Here is a 17494-nt window from a genome sequence, read left to right on the forward strand (position 1 = left end):
TCTCTTTTTGCCTTTAGTGCCGTCGCCGGTTGCTGGGCAGACTTCAGACTTTGTCAACAAGATTTTGGAAAATACGGGACGCGGTGACCCAACAGGAGGACTGGTCGGTTTGCGAGTCCCCACCTCCAAAATGTAGACAAACCCTCCGTCCACTGAGAAGAGTGGACTCCATATTACCACCGTGCTGTCCGTTGTAACTATTCTCCCCTCTGCATGCCCCTCCAGCTCAGAGTAAACACTCATCGCCAGTCACTCAAACACACACACCACCTCCCCGTACGTGTGCTTGTCTTTGCCGTGCAGCTGTAAGACACAAACCTTAGCTTTTCCGTCTCTGCACGCCACGCGCAGCGTCAGTACATCGCTGTCTCCCCAACCATGGTGGCCGGCTGTTGGGAGGAGCACTTTGAAAAGCAGGTGATGGTGTGTCTGGAGCAGCACGTTCTTAAATCCACTGGTGATTGTTAGATGAGCGTAACGCCGCCTGCTGCAGGCTTTAGGGACTGAGACTGGAGCTCAAATGAGCATAACCACTGGAAGACTTTGTTTGAGGTGGTAATAAAGACAGAGGAAATCTTGTTACATGCCAGAAACAATCACAGATTGATGAAGCATAAGTTATCATTTATACATGGAGCTTTATCCCAAAAAGCAAAAAAAGAGAGAGAAAAAAAAACAAGAAGAAAAGAAGTTCCAGGATGTTAAATTGACCCCTTCACTGAAGCACTTTTATAAAAATGGCTCTGGTAGCCCAGAAAGCTGCAGAGGAGAAAAAAGCAGGGTGGCAGGAAATATTTAGTACTGAAGGCCTAAATAAATTTATGCCATCCCCTGTTTGCCAATCAACTCAACTGCTTGCAAAAACAAGTTTAGCATATTAGCGCAAGATATGAAACAGAAAAAAAAATGCAGTAGAAGATTCAAGCGATCACACATCCTGCTGGTTTCGACATGTAACCTTAATCAACAGGATGTGGCTCACAACCTGAATTGGAAATGCATGTAGCATGGTGCTTTTTTGGGGCTTTCTGGTGGTTATAACTGGACTGGGAAACGATGATGAGGATGGTGATGAAGATGACATAAACAGCAATCCATCTCCTCCAGGAAACTGTATATAGAAGTGTCTCCCAGGCATCAGCTCCTCCCTTTTTTGTACAGTAAAGTTGACCAGGCAGTGTGGTGGTGACAGTTTGATGTGTTCATACTAGTGTTTGATCAGAGTTCTATTCATTGTGCCTTGTATATGTATGTGTGTGTCTCTTTAAGTCTGAATGAGTGCGTTAGAGACGGACTCGAGCTCCAGCTTTGGAGAGAAGGTTGTTAGGGAACGAGAGGATGGACACAAGTTGTTTAAAGATATTCTGAATGTACATAAACAAATGGAAGCTCTTGTTGCGTGATGCCACAGAGTCTGTGTATATAGGAGGGCTCTGCAATAGATTCCTTTCGGTTTTTGGTACTCTTGTCTTTAGGGTCCTGGGAGGGGCGGGATGGGGCGGGTTAACAGATATTTTTCCTTTAGGGTTACAACAAATATTTGCACACTATATTTTGATTGTTTTTTGTACCAAAGACACATGCAACGAAAATGGCGACCAGCCAGTTAAAGTAAGGTTTTGCACAGCTTACCTGACGCCGTATTGAATGTAAGAAATGTGGGAGGGTCAGGGAACTTCATAGAACTGTGAAATTAGTTTGGGTCCAATTCTGTACAGAAAAGGAACATTAATTTGTGTCCCTTGCAATGTGGGCTTATTCCTGTAGATTTGTTGCTTAGGAACCACTTCATTCCTGAACTGATTCCTCCCTGCACATGCTAAGTGTGTTAATGGCGCTAGTTAGAAAACAAAAACAAACAAACAAATAAAAAAAAATAAAAAAAACAAGCGCTCACCTAGTAGATAAGCTAAGTTACTTTTTTTTTTTTTGCTTGTCCAGATGTTCCCTGAAATAACCAAAATATTCCTGTGTCACTTGTTTGGTTTCTGTATGTAGTCAAGGTCTAGTTCACAAGCAGAATATTATCTGAGTTGTGTTTTAAAGTACTGTATATAGAAGCATTAATGCTACATCTATGAGTTATGAAATGCCACTTTTCATGACAATGATTTGTTTTCAAGCATGTCACATTTCTGCATTTAAAAAGCTAGAGAAAAAAATAAACAAAAAACAGTATATTTTTGTATTTAAGCTGCTTCTTAGACTTGCTTTTTGGTTTTTAGGTATTCATAGGTCAGAGAATTAGTTATGGAGAAAAAGAAGAGAGGCTGATCGAATAATCTTCTTTACTAAGACTGTGTAAAAGAGAACGAGGACTGGATAATTTCAGACACAATGTGGCATAAAGTCCCTGTCATTAGAGCGGTCTGCAGGAAGATGGAGGACAGACTGTATTTGTCTTGTGGCTCAAAATGATGCTTCACACTGACCTGGAATCAGCAGCTTTTACATTTTAGTAGAGACGCACAAATAAAAGATTTGTGACTGATTTTCATCCAAACCTCTACCTGCTGATATGGATTTCTAATTGAGATTTCTAATTAGTTTTTAGGAAATCTAAAAACTAATTAGATTAGTTTTTAGCAGCATTCAAAACATTTTATGGCCTTATAAGAGTAATAATCTTACACTGTGTGTGAGAAAGGAGTCACTATTTTAGAACAAAGACAAAATGATGACGAGATTGACATTTTCCACTCGTATAATAGCAGTTAGCATTACTAAATTTGAGCAGCAGCCTTTGTGTCTTTCCACTAGAACATCTGGATCTTTACCTTATATCTGATATACTCCAAACATTTCCATATATCATATGGACATATCCAACATGTTTCATGATGGAGAAGTTGGAAGCTCACAAACAAAGAGTGAAGCTTTGCAGTACTCCAAAGAGCCTTCCTGGTATCTACTAAAATGTGCTCTATGCTAATTTGCCACTTCAATGAGACACAAAACTCCCGAAAATGCAACATGACAACGCCTAACTCTCTGAATGAACAGCCAACATTCCTCTGTAGAAAATCCTTTATTCTTTAATAGCTCAGTCATTTGAAAATAGACAACTTTGAGGCTTCTTCACTCGGTAAGAACTTCCCCACTGATGAGTGTTATAGTTATGGTGCATTCACTGACAGGAATAAAAAGTGTGTTTTCCTCACGCTAAGCTCAGTCGGTTTAAAAATCAGGTTAATTCTGGTTTCTTTGTGCTTCTAAACTTTAGTTTCAGAATCAATCATTAAATTACGAGACGTTTGCATTCCTGGGATTGTTCCCTTTAGAGCTGCATTGTTGACCTGAATGCCTCACCTTGCCTTCATTCTTCTAGCCTTACTGCATCAAAATTAGCTACTTACCAGTACATATAACACTGCTTATTCCATACCATTTGTTCTCAATTGTGTAAATATTTCAAAGTTGTATTTCCACCTGTTTCACCTAAGAACTAATTCTCCTGAAATTAACTATAATCAAATTTTAGGACTTAAAATAAATTCATGACTGAGTTTTTTTGATTCCAGGGCAGTGTGAAGATCAAAAGTTATTTCCAGACCGTTTTCTAATGACTGTGAGCGTTCCTTTGTGTGTATTTCATGATTGGGTAATAGCTAATTTCCTTTTCTGTCTAAAAAGGGAGAAATGGTGCTTCTTTTCTGAAACTAGAATGATAAGTTTCCAATATTTACATTTGACTTGTTTGACTAGTTGTAGCCTAATGACTTGCTCTCCCCTTTCCGTCCATAGTTATTTTCTTAGTAGTTATATATTTTGTAAATAAGCTATGAGTTAATATGTATCTTCTAAATGTTAGTTATATGTGTAGATTATGTTATATGTTTAAAAAGACAACAGCACTTTGTCCAAAAAAATGAAAAAACAAACAAAAAGAAATATTTTTTTTCTTCCATTTGCTGCTAAACGGCCTCGTGTGAATGCTGCAAGTGTACTTGATGACTACTTGCTCAGATAAGTCTATTACCTGACACGGCTAGGTCTCTGAACTAGCAAGTAATATACGCGTGTGGCCTGACAGGGGTTAGATCTACAAATTTTCTTGAGCCATGAAATGATATGAGGTGTTCAGAGAGAGGAAGAAAGTATCATTGCTTGGCTTTCGGGAAGTGCAGTGTCTTGACAGGATCGGTCTATTTCCTGGTCAGGGTGTTATGGTATGTTTGTGGTCTTAAACAAAACAAAACGAAAAAAAAAGAGGGTTTTGATTCCAGGGCCCCTATGTTTGATTCTGATGCTGACCCCCTTGGCGTCATGATTCATTTGCCTTCAGTAGAGGTTTCCTATGGAAAATCTGATTCTGCTTTGGCTTCCTCTTCAGGGCGATGTACAGTGTAGACACATTTCTTCAGAGAGCTATATTGTTATCATTTGTAAACGGATTTCTACTTGTGACTTAAAGAGGAGGGGGTTTAGCCTTGGGCGGCCGGGAAGAGCTCGCTCCAAAGCTGTTTTTCCGGGCCGCCTTAGGGGATATTACTATATCACTGTACTGTATGGCAAGCCAATTACAAGTGGAGTCTCAATCCGGACACTTATTGCCTTCTGAAATAACTTCACACAAACAAAAATAAAACATGGCAGACATGTTTGTAGCTAAAGGAACATGCCTGGGGTTTATAACATTGTTCTGCCAGTCTGGTAAACAACAGCAACAAAACCATTCAGCCTGATTGGCTCTAAACAACCCTGACTGAAGTAGCAGACTTGGCGATCCATAACTGAAAATTGACTTCAGAAGTCTGAACTTCTTGACTCGTGTGTCTTTTGTGACAGTATTCAAAGCCTTTTTTCAGCTATGATCTGATGCCAGGTCTGTCAGGGGGTCAACAGTGGTTAAAGGGCCGCTGGTTGACGGCCGGCGGACATTAGAGGTGCGCATGTTGTGCTGTCGATCACGAGGCTGTAGTTTTAAGAGAGTCCTCACAGGTTTTTACATTTAACATGATAGGCGCAAGCTGTGCAACTTTACATTCGAACCAAGAGACTCTGTGGCATTTTAATAGTCAAGGAAATGAGTGAGAATCCACGCCAGTAAAACTATTCCTTATTCTTTTTAGTTTAAAAAGAAAAACCTATACCGTAACTATTAAGCTAATAGAGTGTGTAACTTTGTGCTACTCTTGTTCAATAAAAGCTTCGTGGAAACCATAAAGCTCTTCTTCAGCAAATCAGGGTAATACTGTTCTTCTATCTGACATGTGATGACGTATAAAATCGCAAGAAAAATATATTTATGTATTCCAGTTATTGTCGCCATTCTTTATTCTGTACAAAAAATATATTGTCTGTCTGTGTGTTCTGAATTATCAATGTCAATCACTATGGTGCAATGCTCTGTACACAAAGTCAAAACAAAGGCCAACAGACTTTGACACAAAAATTTAAAACAAAAAAAAATTTTGAATCTGCAACATGTTCCCTTCATGAAGGATTTGACTCTGATGTCCAGCTGTGATCCAACTGGGGTTTGTCACATGGTGCTGATAATGTTTGGTCATCCAAGAAGTGCTGCCCCCTGTCCCCCAACTCCAATTGTTTCCATTAGTTTTAAGTGTAAATGGTGGGATTTTGCTGTTGGACCAGTAAGAAGAAGCTTCACATGGGTTCTTTCTCTGAACAGCAGGAGTTGGGAGTTTCTGTTATTGACTAGTGGTATAAATGTTGCTCAGCATAGCATGACTTCTTTTGTAAAAGCCAGTTTCTTGGGCTTGACAAAACTAGCCATAATGAAATTAAAAAAAATAATGTATATTATTTCAGTGATATACATTATCAGATCATATAATATAATTTCAGAGAAGTTTCCATCTGTTTCACATTATAAACTGATTGATTGTTCAGTTAGATTATTAATAGCATTCCAGATGAAGGATTAGATTTCATAAAAATCCTTTCAGGGTACAGTTTTAGCAGTATGCTAATTTATATTAATAAGTTGGACTTGATAGTTATAGTAAATATAGTATAATTGAATTTTTTCACAAGCTAGATAAACACATGGATTGGAGGAGTTGAGATAACGTTTTAAAATACGTAATTTGATGTCCTGTGTTTGTAGGAATCTCTTAAAGTTTATTAATCCATTACTGCTGATTCCAGGTGGTTAAAGGATAACATAAGTTGGAAATAATGAGGATAAAATAAGTCTTGGCACCAAATTATCTAAACAAAACAAAATAAACAGACAAAAAACAATCTAAAATTAAAACTTTAGATTCATTGAAACTTTGAATTTTAAAACAATTTAAAGATTATGTTTTACACAACCTGGCAACATGCTAGCTTGTTTGCTCTGAGTTTAGATCCATGCTAGCTTAAAATGTGGCAACAAATGTCATCTAATGAAAACATTGTTTTTATTTCTGCTGTTTCATTTAATAAAATCGTAGTAGTCTTTAATATCTTCAAGCTTATAGGAAGTAAAAACTACATCTAATGTCTGACAAACTGTAATAAATGATTCATTTAATAAAATGGTTTGTTTACAACTTGCTTCAGTGACAAAAAAGTATCTGTGTTATTTTAATGGTAAAAATAAGGAAATAAAGTTGAGAGTAACATTTGATGATCTGCCAAGTCCCATAAATCGTTCCAAAATTCTCAGTTCTCTCATGCAATATTTATTTAAAAACTTAATAAGAACGCTTTTACTAGCATTTGTATTTTTTTTCCAACATATAATGCAATTAGCGTTTTTTATTGTAGCTAGGAACAACTTACTCTACTAATCCCAACTTGTGCTGTCTGAAGGAAAGCAGCAAAGAACTTTTAATGAAAATAATGCCTAAAAAGCTGTTTGCAAAAGCAGTTTCAGTTGATAGTCAGTGTTGTTTTTACAGCTTGTTGTGTTTTCTCTTTTTATTCCTTAACTTGCTATTGTTAAGGCAAAACTATTGTTTTTTTCCCTGGAAACTTCTTAGTGTGGCATCGATAAAGTAAGTATTCTTCAAATTGTTTATATAATGGGTTATTTCGACTCCCATCTGTTGGCTGTTTTATCATGACCCAAAAGTCTGGCTTCCAGTTTTGTTTGTATCATTTCACATATATTCTGTTTTGTTTCAACTTAAAACCCTATTTTTGTAAAATCGCCTCACATTTTGAGGTCGTTTCACTTACGTTCCCTTTTGTTCTTCCCAAAATGAGAAGCAGCAAGTCTTGTGTGTTTGCAGGGTAACTTCTTGCATTAAGCTGAGAAAATTTGGTGCATTTTCATTCCCTTGCAGAATGGGGAAATAATTTGGACATAAGAAATTGATTTCATTGTCACAAAGTTGTTGCATGGCTTTTTGGGGCTCTCTGTACTCTCAGTGATTTGATTTTGTACTTGCTGCTATTGAATGAGCACAAAGAGGCTTGAGGATGTTTATGACAGATTTCCAGTATATTTACCCTACATACTCCTCCTTGTTTTCTTTTTTTTCTTAGATATTTTTCCTGTGATAGTCAAAAGACCAAAAGCATTACTCACCTTGCCCTTGGTTTTTACATTTACAGAGAAAAGACAATATTTTGAATTATGATGCCTGCTGAACCAGGTGCCTTAATCAAATATACAAAAACACAAATCAGCACCTTCTTTCAGTCTGGAGGGGATTTCCCCACAGAAACAATGGACTGGGTTTTTCAAAACTTAAACTTGAAATACAAAAATAAACTGAAAACCTTGCTCTATAAGATCCACACATTTTACAATGTAATCAACCGTTAGCAGCAGATTTAAACAGGTTCTCTTTCCCAAATGCTGCATCATTTCCGACGGTATTTCCCTTTAGTATTATAGAGGAACCCGATGTTGCTTTGGGAAACCCGGTTCTATTTTTTGAATCTCTTTCTCTGCCCACTACGCCACAATATCGTACGTTGTATTGGCTGCTGCTGCTGCTATCACCGCTGGTGTGTTTGTGTAGAGAAGAGCAAACTTCCACTGTGTCAGTGACAGAGGGAGACTCTGGGCCTGCTTTTTACCTGGTCAATATCAATGCATTCTTCTTCTTCTGAGGTTTTGACATGGTGCACTGTGTTGCTGCCTCTTGAGACCTTTATGTGAGAGTAAAAAAGAAATAAAACCAATAAAAAAAGAACACTTTCCATTTTTTTAACTTTGCTATAATGAAGTGCCAGACCCCTCCGTGAAGTCAGTGTTGGCACTGAATCGCAGGTTGCGGATGAAGCGACAAACTGAGCATGGGGGTAAACTGTGGTGCTATACTCTGTCCCTGGCTGGGTGCTACAGTAACATGGCTGTGTTGAATTTTAGCCATATTATTCCTTTTGTTGATGACTCCGGTCAGTCTGGTGTTTCTGACTGCTGTACGCTGACATAGCGAGGTATAACTCCTCCGCTGCTGCTTTGCTGATGAATGTAGACTCGTCTTCCTCAGCAGGATCACACAGACAGATGAAAGAGTGTCTGGAGATTTTATTTCATTCTTGTTTGTATTTGTTTGGAAGCTCAAAGGGAGACTGGTCATTATGATAGAGAAAGATCTCGAATGTTATGTTTTATGTGGCCACTCTTGCTCATATGTTTAAATCTTCCTATCGTTAATGTTATAGTTTGATATTTATGCTAACTCTGTCAAATGTTTATATTGTTTTAAATTATATTTTATATTTTCCCCTACTCCTAGTGTTTATAATATGTGATATTTATTTGTGAAGGCCTGTAATTTAAAATGAAATGAGACAAATAAGATTAAATTTAGATTTTAAGGTATTTCCACTGAGGATAGAAAGTCAGACAAGTGTCTTGAGATTCACAGGTACAAATCACAACGAAACCACAATGACTTCTCAAACTTAATCTCTCATTTCTGGGAAATTAGTGTCAAAAATTCAATAAATCAGCAATCGATTAGGCATTTTCCAATCTACACCAATTCTTTTTTTTTCTTTTTTTTCTATTTTGATAACCTCTGCTATAACACAGAGCATATTTTCTGGTAAGGATAATCACATTTATGCTTTAGACAATATTTTTATGTTTTTATACCAAACTCTTCCAAAAGTGCATCTGTGATTGATGTGTGTTTCAGACCAAAATCTGCTGCATTCAGCTTTCTAATGCTTTAATGAATAGAAAATATCTAAAGATTCAGAAGCTGACCTGCCGATCATGGGAAAGATGATGGCTTCATATCTATAATCAATTAGGATTTGTTCTTTCAGGTAGTAGACATGTTCTTATTTCACAAAGCTGAAAAATAACCATTCCCAAAAATCAATTTCAACAAGTTCATAATTTAAAATGCAAAAATGTGTAAAAAAAAAAATTTTAGAAAATAATATTCAACTAAAGGTGAGTTTTGATTATTGTTATGATTATTTATCTCTACTATTGATATTTTTAACGACTGAGTTAAATAAATTGAGATGCTATAGTTAAGTCCATGTCTGCAAAATAGTTTTTCACATACAGATTGTGTAAGGGACAAATTGCAAACAGCCTAAACAAATAAGTAAATCTTTAACCTTGAATAACTCGTTTGTAATCTCTTTTACTGATCAGAGTGAAAATATGCAAACAATCAATTTGATCGCTTATTATTCAGACTCATATTGAGATCCCGACCACCATTTTGTAATCAAAGTATTAAATTCCTCAAACCAGATTTCCTTGCAAACTACCGTGAGGATATTTTTTATTTCTTTGCACTTTCAAAAGACTTGAATGACTGAAATAAATCTATTCAAGTTAAAGAGTTAAATAGCTTTAATATATAAAGAAGCACCTTTTGACCCTCAGTTTAAACGTAGTGATATACCAGTGTACTTTATTTACAAATAATATGCAAGTTTCCCTGAATAATATCTCATTGAGTGGTGAGAAATTTCTGCCTGTGGAACTCATTAATTGTTGTTAAAGGTTCGATGTGGTTCAAAGCTAAATCAACTTTTAGCGCTCACCTTAGAAGATGGCTCATTGGCCGTTAAAAGAACTTCAGTGGAAATGTTGAGATTTTTACCACGTTCCCTGTTGTTTTTTGTTTTATTTAAATTATTTCTTAAGCTCTATTTACTTTCTTTTTAAGAAGGGCTTGATTTGCAGTGTCTTGTCTCGTAGCCCCGGAGATTAGGACGGGGCCACTAAAGGCTGGTGGGCAGAGACCCCTCACCTTCCCCTGTAGTGAATAAATACGGGAGGGGTTCATCTCCTCTTCTGCAGACTGATTTTACTAAAGCAAAAAACTACCCATCTTTGACAATAAAACAAAACTATCTACTTTTACACTCGTCAATCTTACAAACCAACACTGCAGTGATTTACATCTCCTTCCAGACTTGCCAAAACACACGAGAGACGTTCAACAAAAAGAAAAATGCTTCTCCTAAAGTAAAGCATCTGTTCTGTTTATTTTCTTCTGTTTCTAAGAACAAGAGCAGACAGTACGTCAATTTTTAGTAGGAAATCCATACAAGCCCAAACATTTGGAGAGGATGTGGAAGGTATCAGCCATCCTGAGCTCCACATGCCATTGTTATGATGCTTCTGGTCTTGTATGGTAACTTATTCTACTAGATCAACCGCATGGGATCTTTCTGTAGTTAGTCCTGTGTGTGTTCCTCTCCCCAGTTTCAGTAGGAAGGCTGTACTTCATTGCCAAGTGCTCTGTAATAGATCTCTTGGTGATTCTAATTTGGTAAAGAAGCAAAACCTGCAGAACGTGTATCCTGCTGAAACTAACTTGATCCTCTCTTTAGCAATGACGTCTATATTTGTAGTTCACATATATGCCTGTTTAAATACAATATCTTGAGATGTGTTATATTTATGTTATATAATAAATGTTGTGCTGGGTTTATACTTTTGGTTTAACTTTTTTCTTTTACATTGTACTTTTTGGAGGCACAGTTGGTGGCTTTATGCACAGGCATGGAAATGTAAGACTTTTTTTTTTTTTTTTTCTCGGTTTGTACTGTAATGGCCCATTCTGTTTCAGCTTTCGACAGTTTTTGTCGGACTCCTGCCCTGAATCTCTGTTGTGTTCTTGTGCCTCTTTTTTTTTTTTTCTAACTTTGTGTTAAATCATTCTTTCTTTTCTGTCATGTATCAGCCGGGTGTTGGTACTGCAGCTCTGCTTGTAACCACATTAGTCTGATTATGTTTATTGATTTTAATATCAAAACAATAAAAACCATTAGCACCCCACTTTGACTCCTGTTTCATTCTTATTTTGACTTACATTTTATCTGTCTAAGGAACTGCTGTAGTGCAAAACAACCTTTTACAGAGCATCTAAAACACACTACTGGTAGGTCTGAATTGGTATAAAATACATTAAAAATACATTCAAATACAGACCAGTACATGCAGATTATGCATGTTTATCCTGCAGGGAAGTTTTTTCTAATTCAGGATTGTCTAACTTCAGTCTATTGTTATTTATAATATATTTCTGATATTTTATAACTTTTCACAAAGGTTGAATGCAGAATTTTATTTATTCACCTTTTAACTGTGTTCATGACTGTAATTTTTGTAGACATTAGGTTGTAGAAGCATATACAACTTTTAAGGATTGCATATGTGCAATTCTGAGTGACATTTTGTTATTTCCGGCTTCAAATTGTTATCAGTTAAAGAATTGTCCACTGATTGATTTCTAAAATTAGTGTAATGTGTGGATTTCGGCAGAAGTTCAGTTTCCCACTAAGATGGTAAAGGATAAAAATTTAAAATTTTCAAGGGTAATTTAAAGTAAAGATTATAAGTTTGACAAATTGCATGGATATCTGTAGAGCATAGAATAATACATATGAGGTTTGACCTGTCTGTGTCAGAATATGAACTATATCACGTGCTCAGTCCGTTGTGGATGGGCAGGGAGCAATATTTTCTACAGCAAAAAGACTTGTGGACTTTCACAAGCACTGTGAAAATTCAGAGCCTCTTTTAGTATCTTCACATTAAGCAATAAGAAAAAAAGTGAAAAAGCAGTCAATGTACAGGAAAAATAATAATATAAAACTCTCTAACCTGGCATTACTATACTTTTATTTATATATTTTTAAAATTTTGGCCCCTTTGTGCTAATTAACATACAGATCAAAACTTTTTTACAGTACAGTAAAAGGTACTTTTAAAAGTGGAGGAAAAAATTGAAATGCATCACTCCTGTAGTAGCAATCTTATTTATTTTATGCATCACAAATACAGCATTATTTATAGTATTCAGTGTCATCTATGAGCAGATTAATAAAAAAGGGTTTAAAATAGTGGTTGCTCAGCTGACTCACAAGATAACTGGAAGATATTTGCGAGCCTGAACATCTTTAGGACCACAAAAATTACCAGGCCAAGAGCAACTTAAACAATATCCAATGCCAAAATTGCATCTGCTAAATAATTTATAGCAAAATTTGCTGTTATTGTTCTGTTATTTTGATTTATGGAAAAGATCTCACTTGCTGTTAACAACTACTTCCAATGGGTTTAAAGTTTGCTGGCAGCCATGTAATAAATTTCTAGAAGTATAATAAAAGTTACATGAAACAATACTCCAACCACTCAGAAATCTACTTCAAAATCAAATGTTCTATAATATTTACACGAAGACCGAAACCGCCTCAGCCAATTAGATTATAGCTTCGCCTAAAGCGGATTGGACTCTTTTAAGCCCTACAGCTTTCCGTACCAAAATAACAATGGCCTCCTCGGAGGACGTAAACGTCCGAATTTGCGGACAAGAAATAATAAAATACGACCTGGAGATAAAAGCTCTCACTCAGGTAAGAGCTCAGTTGTTGTTTATGGTGATTTTCATATGTTACTGGAAGAAGTTGACAATAAAACGCACACGGGTGGTCCTAAATGTTGGCCATTGAAGTTAGCTTAGCACGAGTTAGTTGGAATAACTTCAATCATATTTGTCTTTTTGTTTCAATAAGAGTATTTTTCTGTGCCGCTGTTTCGTCACCAAATGACATGAGTTTATTTTTTTTATTTTATTTTAGTGATTATTTCATTTTTTTGTGAAAGCTTCCTGACAACTTTTAAAGCAACATCTGTCTCCGACTACCAAATACCTTGAACCAACCAACCAACACTTTTTAGTTTAAAATATAAAATAATAAAGAACATATCTGAAATAGGCCAAAGAATAACGCGCAAAAAGCGCATAGTTATGACAATATGTGTTTTTCAACTCGGTTGATTAAAATATGTGATTTTTTTCACAGTTGTGTATTTTAGGGCATAATTATTATTTTGGTTATTCTTTCTTTAAATTCTTTCTGCATTTAAACTAGAGAAATCAGTTTCCTCCTCCCCTTTTTGCCTTTAACACTCATTCAATATATTTTTTAATATTTTGCCTTTTTTGGTTTTAACTTTTATTTTGGTATTGTGCTTGCTTATTTTTCTGTTGTAATCTTCAAAATATCAATCTTTATGTCCAAGCAGACCAAGTGGGTTCATTAACTTGCAGACAACCTGAATCTGTGGCTAAAGATCATGATGATTTGAAGAATGTCTTCCAGCATCAAATATTGGGGACCTATTATGATAAATAATCAAAATACAAGTGGAAAGATGCAAAAAACTGGTCAGAAATTATAAAAATAGTTTGATTCAATGCCAATAAATATTTTCCTGTTCGTTAACATTCTTTCTTTGTGTTTACAACATTGCATGGATTATAAGTGCAATGATTACCAGCATTAAATACTTGGAGCTCTAGTTTTAGATTTAAACTTCTAAACTTCTATTATGTATTTTCCAGACACGTATTTCTATTTTATTCCACAATCAAGTTACTATGCTTAGGCACACCCAAATGGTTGCCACTGAAGATTAATAGATTTCTTAAACATGCATGAAAAAAAAAATCAAAACAACATACATACAAAACAACATACATACAAAACAACAAGTAACATTCCAGGTATGTGTTAAAAGAATTAAATAAAAGGAGATACATTTTTAGCCTGAAATCACTGCCCCCTTTGAAAGTTATATTTCAAATAATGTTGGTTGGCTTTAGATTTATGACAGCCAGAATTTGTGACAGACTATAATCTTGTCATTCTGCTCACAAAAACATTTTAAATTTCACTTGTGTAATTTAACCTTTCTGCTTTCACAGGCTGTTATTTTTGCACCGTTATGTTTTTCTGTATCTGCAGGACATTATTAATTGTCCTGGACCTCATTCCGCTCTCGCAGAGCTCAATTCTCGGGTCCAAGAGAAATTCAACAAGCTGCGACTCAGGATACAGGTCAGGTCTTTGCATCACATTTAAACCGTGTTGGCACTTCTTAATTTAGAAATGGAAATGTGTCAAGGGAAGCCATGTTTTTGCTGCTGTCAGGATCTGGAGCAGATGGCTCAGGAGCAAGACACGGAGTCCACCAGACTGTCCATCCTCATGGAGACGGAGAGCCAGCGACGCCAAATGCTGAGGTGTCTGGACACAAATGCATGAATGTTTAACTCTGTCAGTAATTCTTATTGCATATAAATCACTTTTAATGACAAAATAATATATAATTACAGCTCTGGAAAATATTAAGAGACCACTGCACTGAACCTCATTGAGAACCTCCTGGTTGTTCCACTAAATGTGGATTTCTGAACTCTTCTTGAGTTAAAACGTTAGTTTTGTTTCTAAATGAATATGAACTTGTTTTCTTTGCATTATTTGAAGTCTGAAAGCACTGCATCTTTTTCATTATTTTTACCATTTCTCATTTTCTGCAAATAAACACTAAATTTTTGCTTGAAATTTCAGAGACATGTTGTCAGTAGTTCATAGAATAAAAGAACAATGTTCATTTTACTCAAACATAAACCTGTAAAAAGTAAAATCAGGGAAACTGAGAATTTTAAGTGTTCTCTTCATTTTTTCCAGCGTTGTATGTGTGATTGTTGTAAATGGAAGCGCTAAGCTTTGAGAGGCAGATAAAACAATCAGTTGAATGAAATATTATGCTTTCAAACTTGGTTGTTCATCGTATCCATCCATCCGGTTTTTGCAGTTTTCATATTACCTACCTGACAGTTGTAGATAATTACAGTAAATTCAAATTAAAAGAATTTGCAGGAACTGTTTAAGGTAAATAAATGTAAGACACCACTTACAGCATTTGGTTGGTTCTGATATTTTTGTGGGTTCCAGCAACCAGACAGCATGGCGGAAAGCCAACCTGGCCTGTAAACTCGCCATAGACAACATGGAAAAAGACGAGCTTCTGCACGGAGGAGAAAGCCCAAGCACCAGACAGAGGTCAGTAAAGTTCTGCTGAGGCTTTCGAAGTGCTAAACCAGGTCGCTCAGCATTTTATTGTTAATTGAAGCTCTTTCTACAAAACATTCAAAGATCTCTAATTACACTGTGGATGCCTTTCCTCCTTAGCAATGTGTTAAACACATGCCTGAATGCCTCAGAGCATCAAGCTGCTAAAACTCCTGCTATATAGAGGTGTGTTTGACCAGCAGCTGGTGCCTGTTCTCTAAAGTTGTTTACAAGGTTTTACTTTGTAAAGTTTCTGTTCAGGCTTGTTCCTTGTATTAGACAGTGCAATACTTCATTTTCAGATCTAGTAGATCTTAATTTATTGCTCATTGTTAGAGCTATAAACAACAGTGTGTGCTATTAGGATTTAATTTAATGTAATGGACCAACAGATTGAACATCCTGAGTCCAGTATGTTCTGGAACCACTTTTGCTGCCTTTGTATTTACAAGCCTCTTGTGGTATGTCTCTTAAATGCCTTTTCTTTTATGCGAATAGCTCAGTGCTATAAAACGTACCTGAGCTTTAAATCTTGTTTCAGGTTCTCAGGTGAATTTAAGTCTGGACATAAATTTGTTTTGACTGAAACCATTACATGTTCTCTGTGTGTGTGTGTGTGTGTGTGTGTGTGTGTGTGTGTGTGTGTGTGTTTATGGTTGGTTCTTACTAGGACTGAAACGATTAGTCAGATAAATGGTTATGAATCAATTATTGAAATCAGCTAACTTTGTAATCGATTAATTGTTAAATGGAGAATACACACTCAAAGAAAGGCATTTAGAGCTGTAATTAAATCAAAACTTAAAAAAAATGCTTTTTTTTCATGTAAGATAAGAATAATAATTTAAAATATAGTCAAGAGATCAGCCCTCCACTGTATTGATGTTAAGAAAGGCAGAAAGGGCAGAGCTATCTTTTTAGCTGCAAGTGTTCACTAAAGGAATTCTGTTATTGCTTTATAGGCCAGAAAATATTTTTCTCATTTGAAAACAAAATCAATTGTTTGTATTTTTAAAATCTATTTCTAATGTTGTATAATATAAGTTGGCAAAAAAAATCTGCATAATGTTTTTTTTTCTATCCAGTTAATCATCAGAATAATTGTTGGTTGCAGCTCTATTTCTAACAGGTTTTCTTCTTTTGTTTTCCTTTAATTAGCTCCTGCATTAATCAATTATTCTTTATAAATGTGTAATTTTGTGTTTTTATTGTGTAAAGCACCTTGAACAGACTTGATGCTGAAATGTGTTACACAAATAAACTTGATTGATTGATTCCTTGCTGTGGCCTGTGTGTGTCTTTATGTCAGGAAAGTGACCAAAGAAAGTTTAGTGGAAAGCAGCAGCAACATCACAGAGAGTCTGATGTCCATCAGCAGGATGATGTCGCAGCAGGTGAAGCAGAGCGAGGACACCATTGGCACTCTGGGTAATGAAACATAAAAAAAATCCCCCATCTTTTTATGAATTTGTGTGTTGTCCAGTTTATCGATCACGAATCCCTCTCCTCTTTCATCGTCATGGCAGCTACCTCTTCTAAAACAGTGCAGGAAGCCAACGAGGAATTCAAAAACATGACGGGAACCATCCACCTGGGGAGGAAACTGATCCTGAAGTACAACCGCAGGGAGCTCACAGACAAGCTGCTCATCTTCTTGGCTTTAGCGCTTTTCTTTGCCACTGTCCTCTACATCCTTAAGAAACGCCTCATTCCCTTCATTTAATGAGCCGGCTGGGTCTGCATCTGCCTCGTGACGAGCTCCCTGCCAGGATTGTAAGACGAGTAACAGCAGAGCAATGAACCACCTGGAGCAGAAACTACCTGGTTAGAGAAGAAGGAATATAAGAGATGTAACCTTGCTTAGGATGCAGGAGGTCAGTTTAGAAAAATCAGCTGTGAACCTGAAGACTAAAGCTGCACACTGCCTGATTGTTGTTAATGTTTGGATTTACTGGAGTAACTGTTGGGACATTTAGACATTCTTCTAATTAAATAGAATGAACAACAAAGCAAAAAAATTGGTTGGCATCTGCAACAGAATGTAATAACTTCAGTTTGTTCCTGAATGTTTTCATGTGAGTTTTCTGGTTAACTGGTCCAAAGGTGAATGTTAACTCCACATGATGTGCCTTTCTTCCTTCATTTCAATACGACAAAAAAATCTCCACAATATTGCTTTGACATTATTTTACATCACAGAAAGGTCTTGTGAAAGGAGCTTCAGGAACAAACATGGAGGTTT

General features: G+C 36.2%; 2 protein-coding genes across 4 annotated transcripts in view; both read left to right on the top strand.

Annotated features, from left to right (window-relative positions):
• Nucleotides 1-11160, top strand: part of crebrf (creb3 regulatory factor) — a 31247-nt gene extending 20087 nt beyond the window's left edge. For all 3 annotated transcript variants that reach the window (XM_044140152.1, XM_044140150.1, XM_044140151.1), the window contains exon 10: nucleotides 18-11160. In XM_044140152.1, the coding sequence (XP_043996087.1) occupies nucleotides 18-136 (119 nt within the window). In that variant the 3' untranslated portion in view covers nucleotides 137-11160. The remainder of the gene's footprint in view (nucleotides 1-17) is intronic.
• Nucleotides 11161-12625: 1465 nt separating this feature from the next.
• On the top strand, nucleotides 12626-17347 carry bnip1b (BCL2 interacting protein 1b). Its single transcript, XM_044140157.1, has 6 exons — nucleotides 12626-12747; nucleotides 14143-14235; nucleotides 14329-14420; nucleotides 15136-15243; nucleotides 16562-16680; nucleotides 16779-17347. The coding sequence occupies exons 1-6, from the start codon at nucleotides 12664-12666 to the stop codon at nucleotides 16973-16975; spliced, it is 693 nt and encodes a 230-aa protein (XP_043996092.1). The 5' UTR covers nucleotides 12626-12663; the 3' UTR covers nucleotides 16976-17347.
• The last annotated feature ends 147 nt before the right edge of the window (nucleotides 17348-17494 follow it).

The sequence above is a fragment of the Gambusia affinis genome, linkage group LG15 (assembly GCF_019740435.1).
Source record: "Gambusia affinis linkage group LG15, SWU_Gaff_1.0, whole genome shotgun sequence".
Lineage (NCBI taxonomy): Eukaryota > Metazoa > Chordata > Actinopteri > Cyprinodontiformes > Poeciliidae > Gambusia > Gambusia affinis.

Coding starts and splice junctions, on each gene's coding strand:
- bnip1b (XM_044140157.1), top strand. CDS start 12,664: ATGGCCTCCTCGGAGGACGTAAACGTCCGAATTTGCGGACAAGAAATA. Junction 14,421..15,135: donor CAGCGACGCCAAATGCTGAG/GTGTCTGGACAC, acceptor TGTGGGTTCCAG/CAACCAGACAGCATGGCGGA. Junction 16,681..16,778: donor GGACACCATTGGCACTCTGG/GTAATGAAACAT, acceptor TCGTCATGGCAG/CTACCTCTTCTAAAACAGTG.